This window comes from Alternaria dauci, chromosome 10 (genome assembly GCF_042100115.1).
Source record: "Alternaria dauci strain A2016 chromosome 10, whole genome shotgun sequence".
NCBI lineage: Eukaryota > Fungi > Ascomycota > Dothideomycetes > Pleosporales > Pleosporaceae > Alternaria > Alternaria dauci.
The window spans coordinates 1,812,233-1,835,761 of record NC_091281.1 but is presented as its reverse complement, the minus strand read 5'-3'; the positions used below and the strand labels follow the sequence as shown (position 1 = coordinate 1,835,761).

At 52.3% G+C, this 23,529-nt stretch overlaps 10 protein-coding genes across 10 annotated transcripts; 5 read left to right on the top strand and 5 right to left on the bottom strand.

Annotated features, from left to right (window-relative positions):
* Positions 1–956: 956 nt before the first annotated feature.
* Positions 957–2,896, top strand: ACET3X_010007 (uncharacterized protein; the record flags this gene model as incomplete). The annotated part of the gene is made up of 6 exons (XM_069456185.1): positions 957–1,018; positions 1,063–1,082; positions 1,286–1,355; positions 1,423–2,375; positions 2,437–2,601; positions 2,673–2,896. The coding sequence occupies 6 exons, from the start codon at positions 957–959 to the stop codon at positions 2,894–2,896; spliced, it is 1,494 nt and encodes a 497-aa protein (XP_069302840.1).
* A 121-nt stretch (positions 2,897–3,017) lies between these two features.
* Positions 3,018–4,635, bottom strand: ACET3X_010006 (uncharacterized protein). Its single transcript, XM_069456184.1, has 3 exons — positions 4,472–4,635; positions 3,455–4,422; positions 3,018–3,389 (listed from the first exon to the last, which is right to left on the bottom strand). The coding sequence occupies exons 1-3, from the start codon at positions 4,589–4,591 to the stop codon at positions 3,197–3,199; spliced, it is 1,281 nt and encodes a 426-aa protein (XP_069302839.1). The 5' UTR covers positions 4,592–4,635; the 3' UTR covers positions 3,018–3,196.
* Positions 4,636–4,879: 244 nt separating this feature from the next.
* On the top strand, positions 4,880–5,773 carry ACET3X_010005 (uncharacterized protein; the record flags this gene model as incomplete). Its single annotated transcript, XM_069456183.1, has 4 exons — positions 4,880–5,035; positions 5,264–5,321; positions 5,374–5,546; positions 5,603–5,773. 4 exons carry the CDS (start codon positions 4,880–4,882, stop codon positions 5,771–5,773), a joined length of 558 nt encoding a protein of 185 aa, XP_069302838.1.
* A 76-nt stretch (positions 5,774–5,849) lies between these two features.
* ACET3X_010004 (uncharacterized protein) lies at positions 5,850–8,399 on the bottom strand (the record flags this gene model as incomplete). Its single annotated transcript, XM_069456182.1, has 9 exons — positions 5,850–6,302; positions 6,357–6,672; positions 6,723–6,855; positions 6,904–7,371; positions 7,432–7,769; positions 7,820–7,960; positions 8,007–8,062; positions 8,112–8,259; positions 8,320–8,399. The coding sequence occupies 9 exons, from the start codon at positions 8,397–8,399 to the stop codon at positions 5,850–5,852; spliced, it is 2,133 nt and encodes a 710-aa protein (XP_069302837.1).
* An 895-nt stretch (positions 8,400–9,294) lies between these two features.
* On the top strand, positions 9,295–10,097 carry ACET3X_010003 (uncharacterized protein; the record flags this gene model as incomplete). The annotated part of the gene is made up of 2 exons (XM_069456181.1): positions 9,295–9,632; positions 9,689–10,097. The coding sequence occupies 2 exons, from the start codon at positions 9,295–9,297 to the stop codon at positions 10,095–10,097; spliced, it is 747 nt and encodes a 248-aa protein (XP_069302836.1).
* A 602-nt stretch (positions 10,098–10,699) lies between these two features.
* ACET3X_010002 (uncharacterized protein) lies at positions 10,700–12,626 on the top strand (the record flags this gene model as incomplete). The annotated part of the gene is made up of 2 exons (XM_069456180.1): positions 10,700–11,187; positions 11,252–12,626. 2 exons carry the CDS (start codon positions 10,700–10,702, stop codon positions 12,624–12,626), a joined length of 1,863 nt encoding a protein of 620 aa, XP_069302835.1.
* A 366-nt stretch (positions 12,627–12,992) lies between these two features.
* ACET3X_010001 (uncharacterized protein) lies at positions 12,993–13,729 on the bottom strand. The gene is made up of 3 exons (XM_069456179.1): positions 13,456–13,729; positions 13,269–13,381; positions 12,993–13,197 (listed from the first exon to the last, which is right to left on the bottom strand). Exons 1-3 carry the CDS (start codon positions 13,562–13,564, stop codon positions 13,111–13,113), a joined length of 309 nt encoding a protein of 102 aa, XP_069302834.1. The 5' UTR covers positions 13,565–13,729; the 3' UTR covers positions 12,993–13,110.
* A 2,200-nt stretch (positions 13,730–15,929) lies between these two features.
* Positions 15,930–17,707, bottom strand: ACET3X_010000 (uncharacterized protein). Its single transcript, XM_069456178.1, has 2 exons — positions 17,171–17,707; positions 15,930–17,103 (listed from the first exon to the last, which is right to left on the bottom strand). The coding sequence occupies exons 1-2, from the start codon at positions 17,438–17,440 to the stop codon at positions 16,795–16,797; spliced, it is 579 nt and encodes a 192-aa protein (XP_069302833.1). The 5' UTR covers positions 17,441–17,707; the 3' UTR covers positions 15,930–16,794.
* Positions 17,708–19,665: 1,958 nt separating this feature from the next.
* ACET3X_009999 (uncharacterized protein) lies at positions 19,666–20,636 on the bottom strand (the record flags this gene model as incomplete). Its single annotated transcript, XM_069456177.1, has 3 exons — positions 19,666–20,174; positions 20,222–20,428; positions 20,477–20,636. The coding sequence occupies 3 exons, from the start codon at positions 20,634–20,636 to the stop codon at positions 19,666–19,668; spliced, it is 876 nt and encodes a 291-aa protein (XP_069302832.1).
* A 580-nt stretch (positions 20,637–21,216) lies between these two features.
* Positions 21,217–23,410, top strand: ACET3X_009998 (uncharacterized protein; the record flags this gene model as incomplete). Its single annotated transcript, XM_069456174.1, has 7 exons — positions 21,217–21,343; positions 21,399–21,479; positions 21,533–21,740; positions 21,930–22,549; positions 22,598–22,663; positions 22,736–22,795; positions 22,845–23,410. The coding sequence occupies 7 exons, from the start codon at positions 21,217–21,219 to the stop codon at positions 23,408–23,410; spliced, it is 1,728 nt and encodes a 575-aa protein (XP_069302831.1).
* Positions 23,411–23,529: the final 119 nt, after the last annotated feature.

Sequence of the window (23,529 nt, the reverse complement as noted above, 5' to 3'; positions counted from 1 at the left end):
CATATAGATTGCCTTGGATGTTATGCTGCACCGCCATTAGTTCCATTGGCGGATTGCGCAAGTCTGTACTCACAGTAGTCACTTGACCTCCTAAGTGGTTTACAATTGCTTTCGCAATTGATGGCTTTTCTGCAACGCACAACACCGTTCTTACGACCATAGCGGATCACGTGTTTGCCGTTGATACAGACCGGAAATGCAATATATTATCTCCGAATGGCGCGTCATCACTGCCATATAGAACCTTCACTAGAAGACTCAAAGGCAGCTCTACACACTCGTGGAAACACTCGAGAAATGGCGCGTCTCTGATACGCGCAGGACTATGCCCGTTTCGATCACGCGAAGCTCGGGCCTCCAATACCGTGTCTGTGCGCGTGTTGCGCATATTCGAGTTTTTCGCACGCTCACCACAGTTACCTAAGCACTAAACCAGCCATGACTCCACCAACATGGATCTCATTGAGAAGGTAGTTGGATAAATCGAGTCGCGTGGGCTAAACGGATCATTCTCGTACTCTCCAATCGCGAAAAGGTATGGTGAAGTCCCTTCAACCGTAACGCGAAGGCACCGGGGCCCACACAGTCATTGGCGATTGCAGTTTCACCCCTACACGCAGCTCAATGGCCTCAGTGTTGGAAGGTACTAAAATCTCGCTTATCACAGGTCCTACAACCGGTAGAGATATCATGAGCGTTATCGTGCCAAGGAACACGTGACCGGACTGCGCGGATGTCGGCCCGTCTACGGCATCATTAGAGAGTGATCCGGATGACAGACACGGTCCGTACGACACGGTCCGTTCATGACTGTTGCCGCTCGAAGTGAGCACCGAGATCATGGAAGTTGAGGGGTTGCTTCATCAGATCAGGGATTGGTGAATAGTGCTAGACATTTCCAATCGCGACATACTATCTACCTTGTCAACACGTTGGGAGCCTTGCGCAAAACTATCATGACAAAGATCCTTGAAAGAAACATGAAAGAGAAACGCCACATTATAATCATCGGTGCTGGGTCAGTTATCGGAACCTTCACACCATCGTTGCTAACCAGAATAGCGTCTCTGGTATTCTACTTGGTGTGTGTTACCACTAAAGCAAGCAGTGCAGGAAATAACATGTTTTTTAATAGCACATCACTTCAAGTTGTATCTATCGCACGCCTATACATTCCAGATCGTGGAGAAGAACCAGGCTGTTGGAGGGACATGGTTGGAAAATACATACCCAGGCAGGCGCAAGACCGATACCATGTTCCGTGGAAGATGACTGATTCTCCCAGGTTGCGCGTGCGATGTACCAAGTGACATATACCAATACTCTTTTGCGCCGACGAAGGACTGGTCTAAACTGTACGTACTTGGTCACTTCCAGTGTCGTTACATTGGGCTTTCAAGTGATACAGACTGACAAGCATAGATTCGCATCATCTGGAGAGATCCAAAGTTACCTATCGCATGTTGTGGATCACTTTGACTTGGCGCATTACATAGAGTTCAAGACAGCAGTGATACGATCCGCCTGGTCTGAGCAGGAAAGCAAATGGCTAGTTGACACCGAATGCAATGGTGCTGTCAGCACGGGCAGGAAAGCGGATATCCTGATCAATGCAGCCGGAATCCTGAACCATTACCAGTATCCTGACATACCTGGTCTGAGCAGCTATAAAGGCCGTCTAATACACACTGCAGACTGGGATCGTTCAGTCAATCTAAAGGAGAAAAACGTGAGTGTGATAGGAGCAGGAGCAAGCGCCGTACAAGTCATACCCCAGATCCAACCGCTCGTCAAACGGCTCACAGTCTACATCCGGACGCCATCCTGGATCACAACTCTGCCCGACAGCTTCGAGGGTGTCAACGACAACTCTGCAGACTACCTCCAAAGATGCAAGAGCCTCGAAAGCTATTACAACAAGCTCTTCCCTGTATTCTACCGGGACTCGAAAACACAGACGCAGAAGCGCGAAGAGATGGAATCGTGGATGAGAAAACATATCGCTGATCCGTCGCTGCGCAAGAATCTCATTCCTAACTACGAGCTCGGTTGCCGTAGAATTAGTCCCGGAGAGCCGTTTCTACGAGCGCTACAAGAACCGAATGCCACGTGCGTGTTCAGTCCGATTCTGAAGTGTCAGCCAGAAGGTCTCGCGACGCAGGACGGCATCGAGACATCGGATATCATTATCGCGGCCACAGGATTCGACACATCGTTTCGCCCACGGTTCCCGCTATTGGGACGCAATGGAGTCGATCTTAGAGATCTATGGAAAGACGAGCCTATATCGTACATGGGGCTTGGGTGTGCGGAGTTTCCGAACTACGTATCTATGCTTGGTCCTAACTGCCCGGTTGCGAACGGCAGTTTGATAGGTACGTAAGGAGCTTTGTCTTTTGTCTCACCGCTGTTTTTTCCATGCTCATAGCTGCGCAGGTAGTCTCGAAGCTATGGCGGATTTCATCGTACGGCTTCTCAAGCGCGTGGATAGTTTTGGCGTCGCTACATTTATGCCGGACCAAGGCGCACAGGAAGACTTTAACCTGCAGGTTGAGGAATTCATGAAGGGAGCTGTTTGGACTGGGAATTGCACAAGTTGGTGTAAGTCTACCTTGTCCTTCTCCACCCTTTAGTGAAGAGAATACCAGGTCTTGTACTAACTCAATTTCCAGACAAACGCGGAAAAGGAGGCAAGATAACAGCGGTGTGGCCTGGAAGTAGTCTTCATTACCGCGAAGTACTGGAGCAGGATCGCTGGGAAGACTGGAATTGGACCTATCGTGGCAGACGATATGGGATTTGGGGCAAAGGCGAGTCTGCTGTTGAGAAGGCAGGGGGTGATCACAGCCACTATCTAGAGCATGGGCCGCTACTACAGATGCCTTCTCTCGCTTAGGAGAGGGTCAGAAAGAGTTAGCTATACAGCTTTGTCATAAAGCTCTCCAATCCAGTCCTTGTGAATGTAGATGAAATGCTATGAAGTGATATAGTGGAGAAGGTTAACGGCCATGATTTGGGCTCTGTTCATTTTTTAACACATGTGGTATGAAAGCCTCTGGCTCTCGCGCCATGCTCGAAGATCATACACTTCATCTCGGAACTTGGAATATAGAGAAGGGATATACACTGAAATCGATCTTCTCAATTTCCAGAACTGTGCATATCTACACGAACTGACCAACCCCTCTACCCACACTCACAGTAGCGCCTTCTCCTGCGGCGTAAACTCACGCCGTGCTGGTCCTCCACGGCTTCCATCGCCATGGAAAGTGTCCTCACGATCCTTGTATTCCATCCTGAATCGCCATTTTTGTTGCAAATCTGAGGGCAATGTGCGCTCAAAACCCTGCGCTACGTACTTGCCCAGCACGGGAAGGAACTTGAATGCACTATGGGAGGATATAGTCAGTACAAAATCCAGTATGGACTTATGCGAGAGGAACCGGGTACTTACTGGCCGCTACCGGCAGTTGCCAAAAACAGATTCGGGTGGTCGGGGTGGTAGTCGATGATGAATTCCCCAGAGGGTGTGTCGTTGTACCAGCATACCGCGACACGATCAAACTGTCGCTGTGCAAGGGATGGGAGGATAGTTTCAAGGCCTGCACGTAAACGCTCCACGCCGTCTGCTGGCGCGAAATTGGTACGTTTGCTTCGTGTGGTTGTTGGAGGTAGGGAGATACCATTCTGCTCCGTCGTTCGAGTGTAGCCCCAGCCGTGTACGGCAACTTTCAGAACCCGGGCTTCGGGGTGGGGCGGGAAGCAGAACCAGCCGGAATCGTAGTCTATGTATAGTGGCAGGTCTTTGTACGCTTCCATTTCAGCATCCGTCAGGTTGATAAAGGCTAAGACTTGTGCCGTAGATATTGTTGAGTTGTACATGGGTGCTAGACTTGTCGACCAAGCGCCAGCGCTCAGTATGAAGTAATCTCCTTGGATGTCGTGACCACTTTCGGTTTGTGCGGCAACGATGTTGCGGGTCGTTGTGTCTGTCTGGAAAGCAGTTACAGTGCCTTGTTTACCGCATACAAAAGACACGCCACTTTCGATACACTCATTCCGGAGAACAGTAATTGCCTTCTGAGCATCAGCCCAGCCAGAACTTTGGTTGCAGTAACCGGAAAGATTTGAGTGAACGGTGTCACCGTATAGAATCGGGAACTTGGATTTGATAGCTCCCTGATCCAGCATTGGTTCCCAGGGATGGTTCAGACCATCAAGGGCATCTGTACATTTGTTGAGATGAGTCCGCCCGTACGCTTTGCTTGCAATGAATGCATTTGGACCATGGTAAAATATCTCATGAAATCTTGGATCATCACGCCAGACATCAAATGCCTCTTTTGCAAGTTTGGCGTAGAGTGGATCGCGATAGTCGAATCGTATCACTCGCGAGATGTCAACGCTGGAGCCATCAGGTACCTATTTCACAGTCAGCTTCGGCATTTTCTTATCTGCGCAAACAACATACTGGAGGTACATGACGATCTACCACCGTGATGTTTCTGTATCCTTTATGTGCCAATTCTACTGCTGTTGACAAGCCAAACACGCCTGCGCCCACAATGACGATCCGACTGTCTTTGTGCATTTCGTTTCCAGGATCTTGTTGGTAATATCGACAACTTGTTGAATAGTAAGCAGTTTCGATGCTGGATACAGACCGGTGTCGCTTTATGGTTGGACAACTGTTTGGATCATGCTTGCTAGGTAATACACGCTAAAAAGACGTGCATCGAATCGGGAACGGAAGCGGAAGTGACACGGAGCTGACACGGGACCAATTCCGGCGCTAACTGCCATGTCCCAGTATTGCCGGTTTATTTGACCGGTATGGAACCTAGATCACGAGCGACCATTCAGGAAAGAAACACTTACAATGGCCGTTACTTGGCCAGAGCAATACGCTCTTCCCAGCGCTACACATGTCCCAAACAACATCTTACCGGTTCTAATCTATCGAGGCGTTCTCCCTACCCCGGTGAACTCTGAACTCACGAAGCGTCTTTGTGAGGGAAACGACTGGGAGAAACGGGTGAGTAATTGATGCAAACTGGCTTGCGTTCATTCCTAGGTAATTGCGGTACAATGAGTCCCTGTGGTCAAACCACATGTGCTAAATCCATTCTGGAATAGCGTGTCTCGGGCAGATAAATACCGCCCTTCTCATGGGGCGAAAGTAACTATGCGAAGTGTTCTATTGTAATCTTTGACAACTAGACCTCTCACTGTTTTATCCGTACTTGCGCTGACTAAGTACCAGGGCGAGTGGGGGGAGATAACAATACCACACTTTCATCCCAATACTCACGAATGTTATGGTGCGAATATTGAAGCTACAGTATCTTAGCTAGGCTAATGCAAATCGTGCAGCTATACTTCGAGGAAGCTCGCGCTTAGCTCTCGGTCGGTCCAAGGAACATGATGCTACGGATGGCATTGAGATCAATATTCATACCGGAGATGTGATCGTCATCCCAGCAGGAGTTTCACATCGATCGCTCGAATCTGAGGGCGACTTCAGGTACATCGGGGTATATCCCAAAGTAAGAATTCGATCGGGATCTGGCACTGAGTTCGAGCATCTATTTACCATGTACAGGCGGCTCCACGCTGGCGAAACAACCACTGCGAAGAACATGAGCCTATGGATGCGCTTCGTCAGGAAATCGACAGTGTGGCAATTCCTGATTCTGACCCGGTCTTTGGTAGGGCTGGTCCTTTGTGTCAGATTTGGAAGTCGGCACGAACCGGCGCTCGGGCGAGGATCTGAATTTGTCGTACAGTACCAGGCCGTGAACTTGATTTTCATAGTAGACTTTACAAACAATGATAAGATTTATGTCATTTCATCTCAGTACTTGTGCTATTTGCGGATGAAATGAATCAATATCGTCAGGAAAGTAGTTGAAAGCAGTTCCGCCAGATACAGATGTGTTTCCATACGCCTGGAACGCGATATCTTCCAGTCCTGCGCCGGTTGTCTGAATCAACATACCAGCAGATGAGATTGGGCTTTGACTGCCAGATAGCTGACCATTGACGACATCAGATGGAGCACCGAAGAGTGGCGGTACGCTGTGCATGGCGGTGTTGTGCTCTTCGTCAAAAGCACACTCTGCATTCGACTTCGTTGACGTTAATGCGTAGTCGAACAGTTTCCATAACAACAACAAGTCTTCTTCCTCAAGGTGCACCTGGTTGGCTCCCTCAGGTGGGGCTGCACCATCATACTCTTCCTCTATATAATTCAGAATCGAACGGTAAGGAATTCGCGCCTCCAGCTGCTCGAGAAGGGAAAGCTTACAAGTGTTAGCTCTCTTGTCTAGAGTGAGGAAGCTGAGCTGAACACGTACAGTATCTTGCATACGTGGCCATTCTCGCGAAAGTCTTTTCACAAAGTCGAAGCATTTTTCGAATTTCTGTTTCGCAGACGCAGCTACAGTTGGGTACTGGCTTTTAGTATGCTCCAGGTGTATGGACGCTGCAATTGCGACCAAGTGACCGAGGAAGGGATCGCGGAGCATCAATCTGGCTTCATCCATATGATTTAGCAGCCTGACGACCCAGTTTGCGTGTATCAAAGAGAATTCATAAGACTTTTGCAGGAAAGTCAAAGGTATCTTCTGCTTGAGTCGTATTGTCTTGATGTGTATCATGAAAGGATGATTCCTGTATAGACTTTAGTGAGATGGCGGAACAAGAGCTTATGATTTACTCACAAGGTGCAGTTCACGACCGACAGAGTTAGTTGAAACCGTAACCATATCACAAAATATTCTTTCAGATGTGGTTCATCTAGCACTCGAGCGGGAGACCCTATGCACGCCAAAGTGTGTCCTGACGTCTCGCACCCTGTAACGCTGTTTAGCTTCGTTCACACAGATCAAAGAGCATGCTTACTCATCTCGATATCCAAGAGCTTTGTCAAGATGGCAGCTCTAGGAGAGTCATGCCTCCAGAGAGGCACATCGGCGTTCGTTGAGGGCTGTGCAGTATAGTCAATGACACACTCCCAAATCCTGATTGTCTGTATCTGTAAACAAGTGACACTCTGTGGCGGAAGAGGCGCATCAGAATCTACACTTTGCAGGAATATATCGTGCTCAAGTGGTTGGGGACGAATATCTGGGTGAAAAGGCCCACTTTGGATTACCGGAAGCTCGAAGGATGTGGTAGGGGTGGAGGGATTCCTTGTGTTTCCACCGAGAAGCATCCTGTCTAACATGAAAAGTGACCAGACGATCTCCTGCCGACGAGCTCGATCGGCGAGCTCGAGACCACTGAGCGATTCCGGTCCTAACATATCACGGGTTTGCGCAATTCGCAACGCCAAAGCCACCTGTGCTCGCGCCCTTTCGAGCCTCCCATCTATGCGAGAATATATTAGTTCATGTCAACAAAATCGGTTCAATAGGTACATGGGCTTACCTCCTGAATCCACCTGGACCTGGAGACAGAGCGCTTGAAAGTATACATCATCGATTGCGAAGTCACAGTATGCCTTCGCGATGAGATTCCACGACAGTTTTGTCAGTCTCGATATACATCTTATTCTTTCGGACCTGTTCCTGAAAAATGGATGCTGGGCCGAGCGTAAACTCAGAGCGAGCATGGCATATAGAATCATTGGAGGCAACACGTCTTCTTGCCCAGTATCGAGTGTGCGAGAGTGAGCCAGGATGGGACATGGCTGATTGCAAAACTCTGAAAAGTAGAGTGCAACACCCTCAGATATGAGTGAGTCTGGTAGTTGTGCGTCTTGTATACTACTGGAATGTCAGTGTGTGATAATTGCAGTCGTCGGTAAAGCCCATACTGTAAATAGGGAGATTGCTGTGCAGTGAGCGGTGTTAATGGAAGTTCAACTGCAGGCTCTTGCGAACTTCGCGCCGTCGTAGGCTCATCACCTCGACTATGTTGGGTGGAAGGTTGGGCTGAATTAGCTGGTCGCTGTAGGCTAGGATCATTAGTCCTTATCGAGAAACGTGGAGTAGGGAACACACTCTATCGTAGCAGCAAGTCTTCTCAGCAGATCTTGAATTGTGTCGAGATGACTAGACTGAGAAGGCATGAGCATAGTACAGATAAACGTGGTTGGCACGCATTACATCATTAGTGCCAGCGGTGTGAGGGACATCGTGAGGTCCGATAGACCGTTCGCGAGTTCGATGTTGAGTAGCATAGACACATGTCTGTCCTAGTCGCAAACAACACGAACAGTCTGGTCTTTCTCCGGTGCACTTTGACTTCTTGCGACTTGCAGTCGTGTCAGTTGTGGAAGTCTGCGGGGATAGTGATCCATCCGAACGCACGTACCGGCAATTCTCGCAAGCCTGTCTTGCGCGCTTGTTAGAGTTATACGGGTGGTGTCGGCTGCTCCGCCGGAATTCTGCCATCTAGAAAATGTACGTTGAATGGTTTCACATCGTGCGGCGTCAGGAAGCCGGCGACCCGGCCGAGGTCCGTTGCGGGCGATAGAACGCGCACAGACCTACAGAGATAAGACTAGGTAAGCATCACCACGCGTGTACTGAAAACAAGCTGATGTGCACATCAATCCGGGCCGTTTCAGCGTGAGTGTCGTGTTCAGCATTCTGTGGTTCAATCCACGGCCTGACACTGGTGCCAAGGCTTTGCCTCCCGATCACCTGAGCGGAACGGCAAAGCCACGTGACCGGCTTGCTCACAATGTGCCTCACGTCCCGATAACACACCTGGGCAGTATCGAGGGGTATATGGGATGTCGCAACGAGTTCAGCGTAGTCTTGGCCGTGAGGTCAAGACTGTTGATGAGTACCCGCTCTGCCCACGATGAGTCAATATCTCTGGAAGCTCCTAGGCTACAAGGACTCGGAAGCCGACCCACGACCCACCAATACCTCACGCAGTTTGCCATCGTCATGGTACACGTCCGACGCCATCTATCAGCTTGAACGGCGGGCCATATTCTCGAAGAGATGGATTTTGGTCACACACAAGCACAGGTTTCCGACTGCTGGGGACTACGTGCAGTTTGAAGAAGCAGGTTTCCGCTTCTTCTTGTGTCGGGATCGTGATGGTAATATCAATGGTTTCCATAACGTCTGCCGGCATCGAGCGTTCCCCGTCGTTACCGAACCTGCAGGGCGAGTGAAGATCTTGTCCTGCAAATATCACGGGTGGTCATACGGGCTAAATGGAAACCTAGCAAAAGCGCCTGGCTACGAAGAGATGGTGGGATTCGACAAGACGCAGAATGGCTTATTCCCGCTGAGGGTTCACATTGACCATAAGGGATTCATATGGGTAAATATGGATGTGGAAAAAGAGGTGGCATGGGAAGATGACTTTGAGGGAGTTGACATGCAGCCTCGAATGGACGTATTTAACTTTGACGATTACCGATTTGACCATACGTGGGAGATGGGCGGCGATTACAACTGGAAGGCGTTAGCTGATAACTACAATGAGTGCTATCATTGTCCGACAGCTCACCCGGATGTGGCTGGCATCACCGACCTGAAGCTATACGCGGTCAACACCCAAGGAGGGCACATTCAGCACTTCACCAACGCGGAGAATATTGCCATGGACGAGGGACAGAGAGTTCGCAGCACATATTATTTTCCAAATGCCTGTATGACGGTTACGTAAGTGACAGACGGACAGATCAGGAGCTATATTACAGTTGGCTGACCAAGAGTAGACCTTTCTTCTTCTACATGATGAGATGCGTGCCCACGTCAGCCACTCATTGCTCCATGGAGTACGAAGTTTACCGACACAAGGACGCCTCCGACGCAGAATTCGAAGCCATCGACTCCATGTACAAGCGGGTGTTGAACGAAGACAAGTGGCTTTGCATCAACACGCAGAAGAACTATGCTGCGGGTGTCTACGTCAGTGGCGAGATGCATGCAAGAATGGAGAAGGGGCCGGTGTTTGTCCAGAAAACTGTGCGCAACCTTGTTCGACAGCATCATAAGCGTGAAAGGCGACTGGGTCGAGAGATATGGCCTGCTCGGCAGGTTCTGCCAGATTCGGCAACGGAAGTACATGAAGATGAGGCTTTCGTGTGCGATCTGAAATGTCAGACTGACAAGCTCGAGTGGTAGAGTCATTGACGCGTAGGTAATGGTTAGGAGTGTAATAAATGGGAAGGATATTTCGTTGTAATGAAGATGACGCTATTGAGAATATCTCCCTTGTCAAACGTAAAGAAGAAATCCGTCTCTCAACCCATCAAAGTCTCGCCGTTGCATTAATGTATACCAAGACATTTTGCAACCCATACTCTGACTGTGATCCAAGATACTCATCAATGAGACACAGCGCAAACATAATGAACTACATCCACGGCAATCTTCGGCATCCACACGTTGACGATCCATGACATTACGCACTGCGCCACAACAACTACGCAGCTAACCAACTCTTTCATCCCTTCTTCTCCATAGTATCTAGTTTAACACGCAATCTAGAAAAAAGCTAGAGCAAACAAGTGGCTTTCGCGTTGTGCGCTTTGACATACCCACCATGGCAAAGTCCGCCAGAGCCTCAGAATACGAAAAGAGAGAGAATACGAGAAAGAGAAGATATACGAAAAAACGACTCTCGGTCAAATCTCAACATGACATAAATATGTTGACACCCTACACGTTTCAAGAATTCACCATCAGTCACTCATTTACTTTTCTTCGGACGTTCGATAACTATCATGTTGCGCTTCCTCGCTCTCGCAACTCCCGCTCTCGCAAGCGCAGCAGCAGCAACGCCACCATTCTGTCGCTCAACGCCTTCCGATGCATCATGGCCTACGCCCGCTGACTGGTCTTCCCTCAACAACACGATTGGCGGATCGTTGATACGCACTGTACCCGTCGCATCGTCCTGCTGGCCCGACGCCAATGGAACCTTCGCTTCCCCCTCCCCTCGCTCCTGCCAGGAAGTCAACGACAAGTGGACAAACGGGACCTGGCACGCCCAACTCCCCGAGTCAATTGATTATCAGCTGTATGCGAACAATTCTTGTTTGCCAGATGAAGCGGGGAGTTGGACGGCGAAGCAGGAGTGCACGATTGGTGCTCTGCCGCAGTACATTGTCAACTCGACGAAGGAGTATGACGTTGCGACTGCGATGAAATGGGCTGCTGATCGCAACATTCGAATCGTTGTCAAGGGCACAGGGCATGACCTTAACGGACGGTACGTTCCCATTTCCTGCATATGTGTTTTGAGAGAGAAAAAAAAGCTAACAAGGCCCGTATAGCTCAAGTGGTGCTTTCTCGCTCTCCATCTGGACCCGCTACTTCAACAACTTGACACGTGATACCGCCTGGCGTCCCGCGAACTGCTCTGCGCCAGCAGAAGACGTCTTCATAGTCGGCAGCGGCCAGCAATGGGGCAACGTTCTCAAATTCGCGACCAGCCAAGGCCGTGTCGTAACGACTGGCCAGGACCCCAGTGTCGGTCTGGGCGGCTACATTCAGGGCGGCGGTCACGGTCCGTTGGCGTCAACCTACGGTCTTGCATCAGCCCAAGTGCGCCAGATGACCGTCGTAACAACAACTGGACGCGTTCTTATCGCCAACGAGGTCCAGAACCAAGATCTCTTCTGGGCACTCCGGGGAGGTGGTGCAGGACAATACGGTGTCGTTACCGAATACGTGATCAAGCACCATCCAGCACCCAGTAACGTCGTCATGGCAAGTGTCCAGATAGTGCCCAGCGGCAGCACGAATGCCAGTATGGAAGCATCGTGGTCCGCAGCAGCCAGCTGGTTCAGCGCGCTCCCCGACCTCATGGACGCCGGACTCGCAGGCGCAGCGACCGTCGCAGTCGGAAGCACAGCACCAAAGTTCTTCCCGAACCTCAACGTATCCAGTGGCCCATTCACTGGCATAGGTATCAACCAGGTCTTCTGGGCCTTCAACACCACGCCCGCGGCCGTCGAAGCCCTCGTCCAACCCATCCTCTCCAACCTCCTTGCCTCTCATCCCTACAACCACAGCACAAACACCTCCCTCCTCTCAACCTCACTCACTTCCTCCACCTTTGCAAACTACACATCCTTCTTCACCGTCATCTCCGGCGACAACATCGCCGGCGGCGAATCCCTCACCTCCTCGCGCCTCCTCGGCCGCCCAGAACTCACCCACACACCCCACACGCAAATCATTTCGTACCTGAAAACCGCCATGGCAAGCCAAAACACTACACACCCAGGAAACTACGCGACCATCGGCCTCAGCGGCGGTCCCGGCGTACACTCTACGCCATCCACGCACTGGGGCGCTCTGCACCCGGGCTGGCGACGCGCATACCTCCATTTCATCGCCACGGGGGCTACTATCGACTCCAAGGCCGCGGGGTCGGCAAAGGAGGCGCTAAGGATTGGTGCGGATTGGTATGCGGAGGTCAAGGAGCCCATGTGGGAGGAGTGGGCGCCGGGGTCGGGTGCGTACATGAATGAGGCGAATCCGTTCATGGATGCGTTCCAGACGGCGTTTTATGGCAGTAACTATGAGGCGTTGAGGGAGGTGAAGAGGAAGTATGATCCTAGTGAGAGTTTGTTTGTGCTGGCTGGAGTGGGGACGGAGAGGTGGGAGTATGATCTTGATAGTGGCAAGTTGTGTAGGGTTTAGAGAGGTGGGTCTGATCGTTCGGGGTTGTTTTGGAAGCGATAGTTGATAGACTGTATTTTTGCATTCGTTCGGCGTTAGCTTGTAATAGAACTGTTTTCTCAATGTGGACCACTGGTGCGTTTGGTAGTGTACGTGATGTGTGTTGTTCGTCTTGGAGGATGAGAGTGGGTCGCAGCAAGTTGATTAGCTTGGTGTGGGGCATGGAGGCGGATGGCGGTCTGGAACAGATGTCAGCTAATTCTGGGGAAAGCAAAGTCGGTTGTAGAAACTGCGACGTCGGTAATGCGAAAAAGGGATCGTTCATGAAGTCTGACTGGGGTGATATTTTCATTTGGATATTGCAAGACAGCTCATCGTGCTTTTATCCCATTTCCTTCCAGCGCCCCTGACCCAATACAAGCACGGTGCTCTGGCGCCTGGCATCTCCGCATAGCTAGCGGTGAGTGTATTTCATGTATCAAGCTTTGTCGTCCTCTCGCTTCGCTTACTGGCCAACCTTCTTCGACTCCTCCTGCAACTCCTTGATCTGCTGCTTGGTGTCCTTGCCAGTCTCGGAGCGATCCGCCTTAATCTACATTTGCGTTAGCCAATGCCCTTACAAACCACTTTCGCCACCAGCCTAGGGCGAGTTGTTCAACTTACAGCGCTCTCGCTGTCACTGGCAAGCTGCTCCTCCCAGGCACCCTTGCCCTGCTTTTGGTTGTTCAGCTGCTCCTGCTTCTTCTTCTCGACCTCCTCGGCACGGTTCTCGGAGTCTGTTTAGTTGTGTCAGCTCTAGTCTCTCTTGGTGTTCAATTGGCGCGTATTTAGCGTCCTGGTGCAGACGTACGGAGAGCTGACTCCTTGCCAGCGGTGCGAGCTATTGACTGGGAAAAGGCTGCACGCTGGATAAAGGCGACGGGGGCGCGACGGGTCGCAAAGGCACGGATAGCGGACATGGCTAGTGTTGTGGGAGGTGTGTACGTCGAGGGAGTCGTAGTTTGCGGGGTTTCGGCGGTATAGCTCGGAGCTTCTAGTTGCACGTCTTGTTCGTTTCGTGTGTGTATTTCTCCAGAAACAAGTCAATTGAAGTGCTGAGATATCTCCAAAGTGTAAGAAAAAGCTGGCAGATGACGATGGCAGGAGAAAGGGCTGGTCTGCTGTAGAAAACACACGTTCCTCGGCTAGTGGACGTGCTTAGCTTCCCACGACGACGTCATCCTTTCCCCGGCCGGCAATCATCATTACAGCAATTGGCCGGAGCCGCCTTAGTCATGCTCTTGCGACAGCTAGATGGGGCCTAGATCTAGAGAGGCTCTGATGGCATTCTCGCGCCCACTCCCCATCTCCAGCACACAGCACCATTATGGGCTCTATGCAGCATCGCACAAGACGTCGGTTGCACCTCTAGTATGGTCGGTCATAGCGCCGCAGCCCCCAACAGCTGCTTGCCTTTTTCGTACCGACCGTATCAAAACGGACATGGAATGCACAGACCAATGCTGCAAATCCGATGGCTGTGTACATTGCGCTTCGGTACCAGTTTCGCGTCGGCACCGCCGTGATGAACATCGACTCCATCTGTGCGGGTAAGCCATGCACGTAGCGAGATGGCGTGACGCATTCGCGGCTGCTCCGGGGTTTTACTAGTCGACAAGGAGCGCGCTGCATGGCACGAAGTTTGGTGCCGGAGAACTCGTTGCGACGAACAGCTAGAGCCATCGAATCTGGTCCACCCCGTCAAAAAAGCAACCAGAAAACTGCGCCCAAGGACTGCCACTGCGACCGGTGTTACAATGATCAAGGTCTAGTAGAAGGATAGCGGCATGTACAGGGGGGTAGTCGCACAACCGCACCTAGCTGGAGTGCATCAGCAACTGGAGTAGTACAACCGTAATCCACACCCTTCGACCACCTACCTGATTAGGAAAGAGTTCGATGGGAGGTGAGATGGGAATATAAGTATGGAGAGAAGAAATGCCCAAGGTGGGTATGCATGTCGGTGCGTAACCAGGCCCGTTGCTGTAAGGATCGAAGCAGCGAGTATGACATGCCTCGGGATATCTGCGCGCCTAGCCTGATTGTTTGAGTGTACAGGATTTAGCACTTACTCTTCTTAGTCTAAACGCGCGTATCAAGTGAATGTTAACAAACGGAACACGATATGCTAAGAGGTAGCAAGTGTTGTAACTCTTGTCGTCTGCGGATAAGAAGAATAAGGACTAACAACGCAGATTGTATCCTTCTCCGTACATGCGCCAAAGTCTTATAAAGAATGTTACCATAAGCGACATGGGAACACTACCTCTACACATGTCAACTGCTTCGAACGTACCGTCAATAAAGACATAAAGTCTACAGGTAGCAATCGATTTCCTCTCGACATCATTATACCATCTCAGCATCAACTACTTTCACCTCCTTCCCATAACATCACGCCTATAAACCCTCTTGCCAAACTCTTACCCACTCTCTCTCTCTTTCTACTACATGACAACCTCGCAACCGTCCACTCACATCTCTACTACCACAAGACACCATCCATCCCACCACCAAACCCATCGCTAAATCTAAGCCTACCGACGTTGCTTTGCTCAAAAGAAGAAGAAGCAAATAAATCAGACCACTCTATTTACATAACATCCACAACCTACCTACCAGACTAGCATCACCCTATCACCCCACTACAACAAACAAGAACCAAACCCGCCGCTATACTACACACTCCCTTCGTCCCGCAACCCGCAGCCACATCTAGACCACCACCACATCGCACAATTCCCTCCCCCGTGCCATCTCCCCCTCTACATCTAGTCCCCCAAGCTAAGTCTAACCACGCCCGCCCAAAACACACACTCACTCGGCACAGCTTCCCCCCCAACCCCCTGGAACTAACCTCCTTCCGTCTCTTGTCTCTGCACATACACACCCTAGCCGGCCGGCCGGTGTCATCCGTCCCGACTGCATGTAGAGGGGAGGAGAGTACCTGGCATAGTATAGCATAGCCCTCCCCAACCGAGCTTGGTTGGTTAGTTGATTGGTGTGTGTGTGGCAAGGCAAGCCAAGTTAGTTAGTTAGTCCATTTCTTGGTCCCAGTCCCTGAAACTTTAAAAAGAGAGAGCCCAGGTGACATGGGGATGGGTGGGTAGTGGCATGGCGTGCGGGGTCAAAACAAGAGCAGCCGCAACGCAATGCAACGCAACTCAATTGTGTTGGGACGATCCCCATCTCTCACATCCCATCAGTTTAGCTGTAGAGTTTCAATCTTCACAAAACATCACACCGTAGCATCTTAGAAGTCAACAAATTGAACAAAGTTGCGTATGTTTATTCCTTTCCTAGGATATTCACTGCCCTCAAACACAAACGTTCCAAAGAACGAGTGCCGAGGCGTGTAGATATAAAAGGGGAGAGAAACAGAAATCCCAAGGGAATGGAGAGAGAGAAAAAACATCCAAGAAGAGATTGCCCAACCACACCGGGTGTGTCGTCGTATAAATCCTCGTACAAAGAAAATAAAACCAAACAAACAAGACACGGTACGAAACGAAAACGAAGATACACCAGCGCCTGATTGCGTAGAATCATCCCAGCGTCGTCGTACACAACAGTAACGCGACAAAAGGCGAACGAAAACGCCCGCCCCCAAAGACAACAACACCGTTGAGAACTGATGATCCCACCAACATGTACGCTTAGACACCGTCGCTTTCGCAAGTTATAGGGCGCCCAAACAAATGGTATATACCAACACCGCTCCGCTTGTAAACCCCAAGAAGAGAGAGAACCAACCAGCGACATAGGAAATCTACCTTGATATTTTTCAAAAGGTGGTTTGAAAAAACAGATAGCAATAGCCAGAAATGCGTGAACAGACCCAGAAGAACACCGATGTATGTGCAAACCGCCGTTAATGCGTTAGCGCTTTCAACGCTTGAAAGCAATCGAGAACCAAAGCGCTTCTATCCGGTAAAATCATGTGTGGTTTTGTTTTTGTCGCAGACAATTGCAACGCCGTCGCCGAGTTGAAGTGGTATACCCAGGATATGCCGAAGAAGATATCGTAGATTTATACAGTGTGGACATGGTGAAGGAGGATTAGAGATCCAGGGAGCTCACCAGCCTAGCAACACAGAACGCCGCAGTTGTTGACCGAACAAAAGACGCTTGGCCTCGTGCCTGCAAGAGTCTACCAGCGTCGCGACATGAACTGTTGCTGCATCTGTCGGTTGGGGGAGACGGAGGGAGGTGGGCTGGCAACAGTTCGGGTCGAGGGGTCAACAATGGGGATGGCGTTGCGTGTGCGCTGGGCTAGCGGCTGGTGCAGCTTGGTTTGCGAGTTGCTCTGCTGGAAGCCGACGGGCGTGTAGGGGTTGGGTCCGGCCGAGGACAGGACAAACGAGGGAGTTGGCTGCAGCTGGTGCTGGAGCGGCGACTGCTCGGGCGAGCCGCTCGATAGCGAGGAGCGGTCAGAGCCAGACGAGTGGATGGATTGCAACTGTTCATCGAGTGTCAGCGCCTGCTTGGGCGGAGTCGATGGCGGGTGGCAAATGTTGGCGACTTACATCATCCTCGGTGAGCAGGTGGAAGGGGCAGAACATTTCATCGTCCTCGATGTCAAAGGAGCGGGCGGCCTCGAAGTCGCGCTTGTATGCGATGAGGGTGGGGGGCTCGACGTTGAATTCCTTGGGGGTGCGGACTTGGCGGAACTGCTTGTTGTGCTGCTGCGCCGAGATCCGGGGCGCCCTCCGCGATCGGCCGTGGTGGTTGTGCGAGTGGGCGTTGAGGTGTTGGGCGTGGTGCTGCTGGGCACCGTAGTTGAAGAACTGTGACATGGTTGCGGGTTGTTGTTGTTGTTGTTGTTGTGGTGGTGGTGGTGGATGGGATGACTGTTGTGGGTGAGGAGGGGTGCGTTGTAATCCAGGGAGCTCGACCACAACAAAAGGCGAAACAAAGGGGTATAGCTCGGAAAGTGGCGGGTGTCGAGGATGCAGGATGGATGCAGAGGAGGGCGGCAGTGGTGCGGATGCGTAGAGTATTATTTAATAGTATTGCGATGCGAGGCTGAGAGATGTGGTGGAGAGCGCTGGTGCAGAAGTTGCGAGGAACAAGAGGAGCGAGAGGGCTGGTGAAGAACAGGCTGGGTCAGATGGATGGGTGGTGGCCCGGGCGCAGCGAGCGACACAAGCGATGCCGTGCCATTGGCCGCCGTCCTTGGGCCAATTCGCCACCGCGCCTCCTTGGACCGATGCGCTCTAGCGCGACAGGGGCCGCCAGCGCTAGGGCCTTTGGGACGCTTGCGCTGCATGGCCAAAGGCGCCGCCAGCGTGCGCAGACAGTGCGCAGACGGATCGCCTCCCGAGGACATCGCTGTCCAGCCGTCGAGTATCAGGCCGGCCTGGCTCAGCAGTCGGCCATGCCCATCGCGCTGGCCTGGTTGCCCTCGGTCCAAGGCAATTCGATGGGGATGCGCGCGCAAAAAAGTAAAGGCCAGCCGGCGGCGCATCGTCAAACCGCCCTGGTGCGACATGCGACGCTAACAGCTGCCAGCCCAGCGAGGCTGTGAGCTGGCTGGCAAGTGACCACCCACACTGTGTCTGCGCCCTGACCGCTTCTTCCGCACCTCTACCGTCGCCAGGGGAATCCATCTAGTCTTGCCGGCCAGCCCACGACCACCTGTCCATCGTCGGCAAGGGCGGCCGCATCGCAAGTGGGAATCCCGAAGCCTCTCTGGAGTGAGGCCGCGAGTGAGGTGGTGCTGGCGCGCTGGAACGCTAACGCAGCTGTGCCTGCGACGGCCAGCAGCAGCAGCTTGACACGGTGGTTGAGCGCATGCCAGGATTCGCTCGTGGCGGCCGAGTCCCTGCCGACTGTGTGAGCAAATCGCTACCACACTGAGCGCACTGCCCATGTTCTGGAATGCCACCAGTGCTGCCCGCCCGCCCCGGCTGCCCATGGGAAACTGTTGAGCCCATGCTGCGAGCGACACCACCACCACACCACCACTACCCCAACCATGGGGCATCAGATGAGCAGCGCCATGCGAACTTGGTCTTCCCGTTGCGCCTCGACAACACCCTCGTCCAAACGCCGACGGCCATGCGAGACGTTGTGCTCCCGTCGCTGTGTGTTTCCGTACACGCCCGGACCTTCACCCTGTGTGACGTCCCGGCTGCCAGGATGTCGCGCCATGGCCAATAGAAGGCCGCCACTACCAGAGACCAAAATAGCGCTTTCTGCACTGCACTCGTTCTCCCCGGCCCGGACGCTCGACGGCCTGTCCAGTGATCGACAATCCTAGGCACGTCCTGTCGTCACTCCATCTCCGTGTTGTGTCGTGTCGTGTCGTGTCGTTGCTGTTGTTGTTGTGGGTTCCCAGTGGCGGCCATCGTGAGCTGTTCGAGTCGGTCACGAGTGCCCCCGTGACGTCTGCGCCTCGTAAACGTTCCTGCGACGGGTCAAGCTTTGCCGCATAAAGACTCGCTCTTAGCTCCAAACAAATCTCATTTGATCGTCTCCCCACCTCGCGCGGTGAGCAAGTGCACGCGAGCTGACTGAATCTATCTGGACGTAGGCCAAGTGCGGCATTGATGCATGGTTCATGGTGATACTGTGGCCTGCTTACTGCTTTAGAGTGCTGACACCTTGATAAGCACGCCAAAGCACGCCGACAGAAGAGCCGGCACTCGTGGTGGCACAGTGGAGTGATTGCTGGGGAAGCATGCTGCGGCTTTGTGGCGCATGCTCGTTGAGGGATGGGCGATGCCTGTCCTGGCTGATAGAAGTATTCGAAACGATGCTGTCAAGTGTTTGGTGTATTGTACATCGCTGTGTAGTACCACCGAGCTGCTATTACCCAAACACCTCATCCAGTAATACGGGCTGAGTATACATAAAAGCTTGTGTTCTTTGGAGCTACAATTCTGAACGATAAAACTATCCAGAGAGTATCTGCGTTGCAACTGAATTAAACAGGTTGTTGTATGTCCCTAGACTATTTCCCGTGTAACACCACAATTATCAAAATCAAACTCCACCCAAAATCAGCCAGACCCAACCATCACTTATCCAGCCCCCTCGCCTTGACAAATTTCGCAATCTGGTCTTTGCACGTCTTATCCGTATACGTCTCCCAAACCTCATACAACGAAATCAACTCCTGCGTGCACTCGACCACCGCCTCAATATCCACACTACTCTCCGCCAGCCAATCCACCAATTTCTGTATCCGCGCCTGTATCCCCTGCCCCCCACGCGCATTCCCCAGAGTCTGCAGCGCATTATTCATCCCCGCTGCACTGACCTGGGAGCCGATGGGTTTGAGCACCACGGCCAGGAACATGGCTGTGATGGCAATGACGTGCGGTGCGTGGAGGAGCGGGAGATCTGTTAGGTAGTGGTCGTTGATGATGGACCATGCGAGCGCGTTTTCTTCCTGTGTTAGTTGGAATTGCGTCTGGAGTTCTGCGAGGCTGCGGTAGGGGTGGTGCAGGATGAGTTGCGAGTTCATCTCCGAGATGAGTGTGAACTCGCACTCGCCAATTTTGGAAATGTCGTTGAAGGATGTGTCTGTGTTTGTTAGAGATGGACTTTTATCCTTACGTTTCATGGCTTACCCCAACAGTGTCGCGCCTCTGCTAGTACCATTCTGATGTGCTGCGGACACTCCTCCATCTTACACGCCAGATACAATGCTGTTGCCAGCACGAGCGCAGGGTTCGTCCGCCGAATCTCGACTTTGGCGTAGAAGCGTCGGACGTACACCTGTGCGGTAGCCAGAGCCTGCTGTCGAATACCCAGCGGTCTTGCCATTTTGGAGAGTTCTAGGACATGTCAGCGTGCAAGCTAGATCAACGTGTCACGTTACGCACGATGCGAGAAGTAGATGCTCAGGTGCCTCCGGTCTGGCAGAGGATATAGGTTGACTAGATTTCGTTCTGCATCTTCCATTCTCTTTCGTTCCAGGGCTAGCTCTTGTTTTGTGAAGGTCCAGAACTTGCGCTGGGTTGACTCCCAATAGCTTGAAGACATGACGGCGGAGCAAACTGGCGACGGAAGTACACCGAGGTGCGACAGGAAGGTAAAGTCACTGATTGCTCGAAGAGCGGTCTATTGTGTTGCTGCTTTTCAAGTAATCTCACAACGTTCCTAGATGTTACTTTGGTGTCGGAAGCGATGCGCGAGTAAGAACGCCTCCCTGGACCTCCGATACCGTTGGAAGAAGCAAAATGTCGTTAGACCAGTAAAAGCCGGATACACAGCGACAAGGAATAACTATTTCAGTGCACAATCCGACGACACAATATAATTACGCGAGACGTGAGCGTGGAGTGAAGGATCGTGAGAGAGATGGTGTTGCACGTCGCGCCCAATCAGCTGCGAGCGAATGTTAGGCTCCGTGTCGTGGCTTCCCTCGGTGTTGCGACATGCCCCGCTAACCCCTTTCAGCGCCCTCTCCAAGCTCTGAGACTGACCTCATACCCCACGTCGAAGCCCATACGAGCCTGTCTCCTTGACAGCGTAGCCCTTCTCCTCGCCATTCACCGCGCCCGGTGCCCTCCCGTGTGTGTCGCGACCTCAGCCATGATAGACCGGAGATAGCAGGACCAACATGGACACAAAGAGCGCAAGCGTTGCCGACGCCAGGGTGGGTGAATTATGGGCAACTCTCGACACGCGCAAACAGGGCCACCTGGACCTCGCAGGTCTCAAGAAGGGGCTGCGCAAGCTGGATCACCGTAAGAGAGCACGGCGCGCGCGAAGTCTACGTTGTTGCTGACAATCACGCTGTAGCCTTGAAAAATGCGGACCAGCTCCTCAACGAGGTAATGCAGGCTGTGGATGTCGATGGAAATGGGAAAATCACAGAGCAGGGTGGGTTCGCTTCTCCTGTTTGGAGACAAAGACGTACTGACGCTGCTGCCCAGAATTCCGCAAATTCGTACACGAAACCGAAAAGGAGCTCCACCAGCTATTCCAGACCATCGACTACAACCGCGACGGCAGGATTTCCAAAGAGGAGCTGCGCTCGGCTCTGCGGACTGCTGGACTCACTGTGCCCAACAGCAACCTCGATAAATTCTTTTCAGAGGTGGATACCAATAATGACGGGACCATTAGTTTTGAAGAATGGCGGTACGTACTCTGCCAGTTTGATCATCACATGTCGGTTGCGCGTCCGAGCCTGGACTATGCCATCATATTGTGGAAGTGTGAACACGCCGGGACTGCATGGTTGGGTGCCGTTTGAGCTGTACCATGAAACGGTTTCGAGATGTGCACAGGCACCGTAATGAACCTACGACACCATACTGACTGATAAAGGGACTTTCTTCTATTCATTCCCGTCAGCGCACCATCGCTCCGCTCCGTAATGTCGTATTTTTCCGCCACCATGAAGGTCAACCAGGAAGGCGACGTGCTCATCAGCGACGACACAATCCAAGGCCTAGGTACTACACAGCGTTTTCTTCGTTTTTTCTTTGGTTCCCTTTTCATTGTAGCGCACACACCGCCTTACAGTCCCCTTCCACCAGAGGCTAGCGCACCGCTCGGAGGAATGGCTTCTCCACCTTCGACGATGGTCTACCAAGGTGCAGGTGCCCTCCCGCCACGGTCTGAAGCCGACAAGAGCAGCGCTTCTTCTTCCATTGAAGAGATACCGGCAAAACTTATAGAGAGCTTAGGAACCATGCTGATTGCTTGTGTTCCCAATCCAGGCTATTTCGTGGCGGGAGGCGTTGCAGGCATTGTTTCTCGCACCTCGACTGCGCCCCTCGATCGTTTGAAAGTCTACCTCATCGCCCAGACCAGTGTGGCGGAAGAAGCCGTCGTCGCGGCCAAGCATGGCAATATCATCAAGGCTGCCATGAATGCGTGGAGGCCACTTGCGACGGCCACCAAGGAGCTGTGGCAGGCTGGCGGGATGCGCAGTTTGTATGCTGGTGAGTTTGATTGAGTTTCTTGCTGGCGGCCTCTGACAATGGCAACAGGAAATGGCTTGAACGTTGTCAAGGTGATGCCGGAATCGGCCATCAAATTCGGCTCTTACGAGGCAAGTATGATCACGTAGAGCAAACGCTTCCCCTAACTCGCGCAGGCTGCGAAACGCGTCTTTGCCAAGATAGAAGGCCACAACGATCCCGCCATAATACACTCCTGGTCGAAATTCGTCGCTGGTGGTCTAGCCGGTGCGTCGTCAATATCTAGGTCCAACATGCCCACATTAACGCGTTCTAGGAATGGTCTCACAATTCGCCGTCTACCCCATCGACACTCTCAAGTTCCGCATGCAATGCGAGACCGTCTCCGGCGGCCTCCACGGCAACCGCCTCATCTGGGCGACAGCAAAAAAGATGTGGAGTTCCGGTGGCATCGCCGCCTACTACCGCGGCCTCCCCATGGGCATCGTCGGCATCTTTCCCTACGCCGCCCTCGACCTGGGCACCTTTGAGTACCTCAAGCGCTACGTCGCACGCCGCAACGCTAAACGCCTCGGCTGCCACGAACAAGACGCCGAGCCGGGCGGCTTCATGACGGCAGCCATTGGCGGCTTTTCGGGGGCGTTTGGTGCTAGTGCGGTTTATCCGCTTAATCTGTTAAGAACACGATTGCAAAGCCAGGGGACGGTGCTGCATCCACGGACGTACACGGGTATCATGGATGTCACGAGGCAGACGATCAAGGGCGAGGGGATGAGGGGGCTGTTCAAGGGTCTGACGCCGAACTTGCTCAAGGTCGTTCCGGCTGTGAGTATCACGTATGTGGTTTATGATAAGAGTAAGAAGGCGTTGGATCTGCCCTGAGGGAGGGAAGGCAGATGATTGAAAGAGGTGGGAGACATGGGCAATCATTATCCACCACCACCACCTACCTACCTACTTGCCTACCAGCAACGCCGAGCCCGGGCGGGAATACAAAGCAA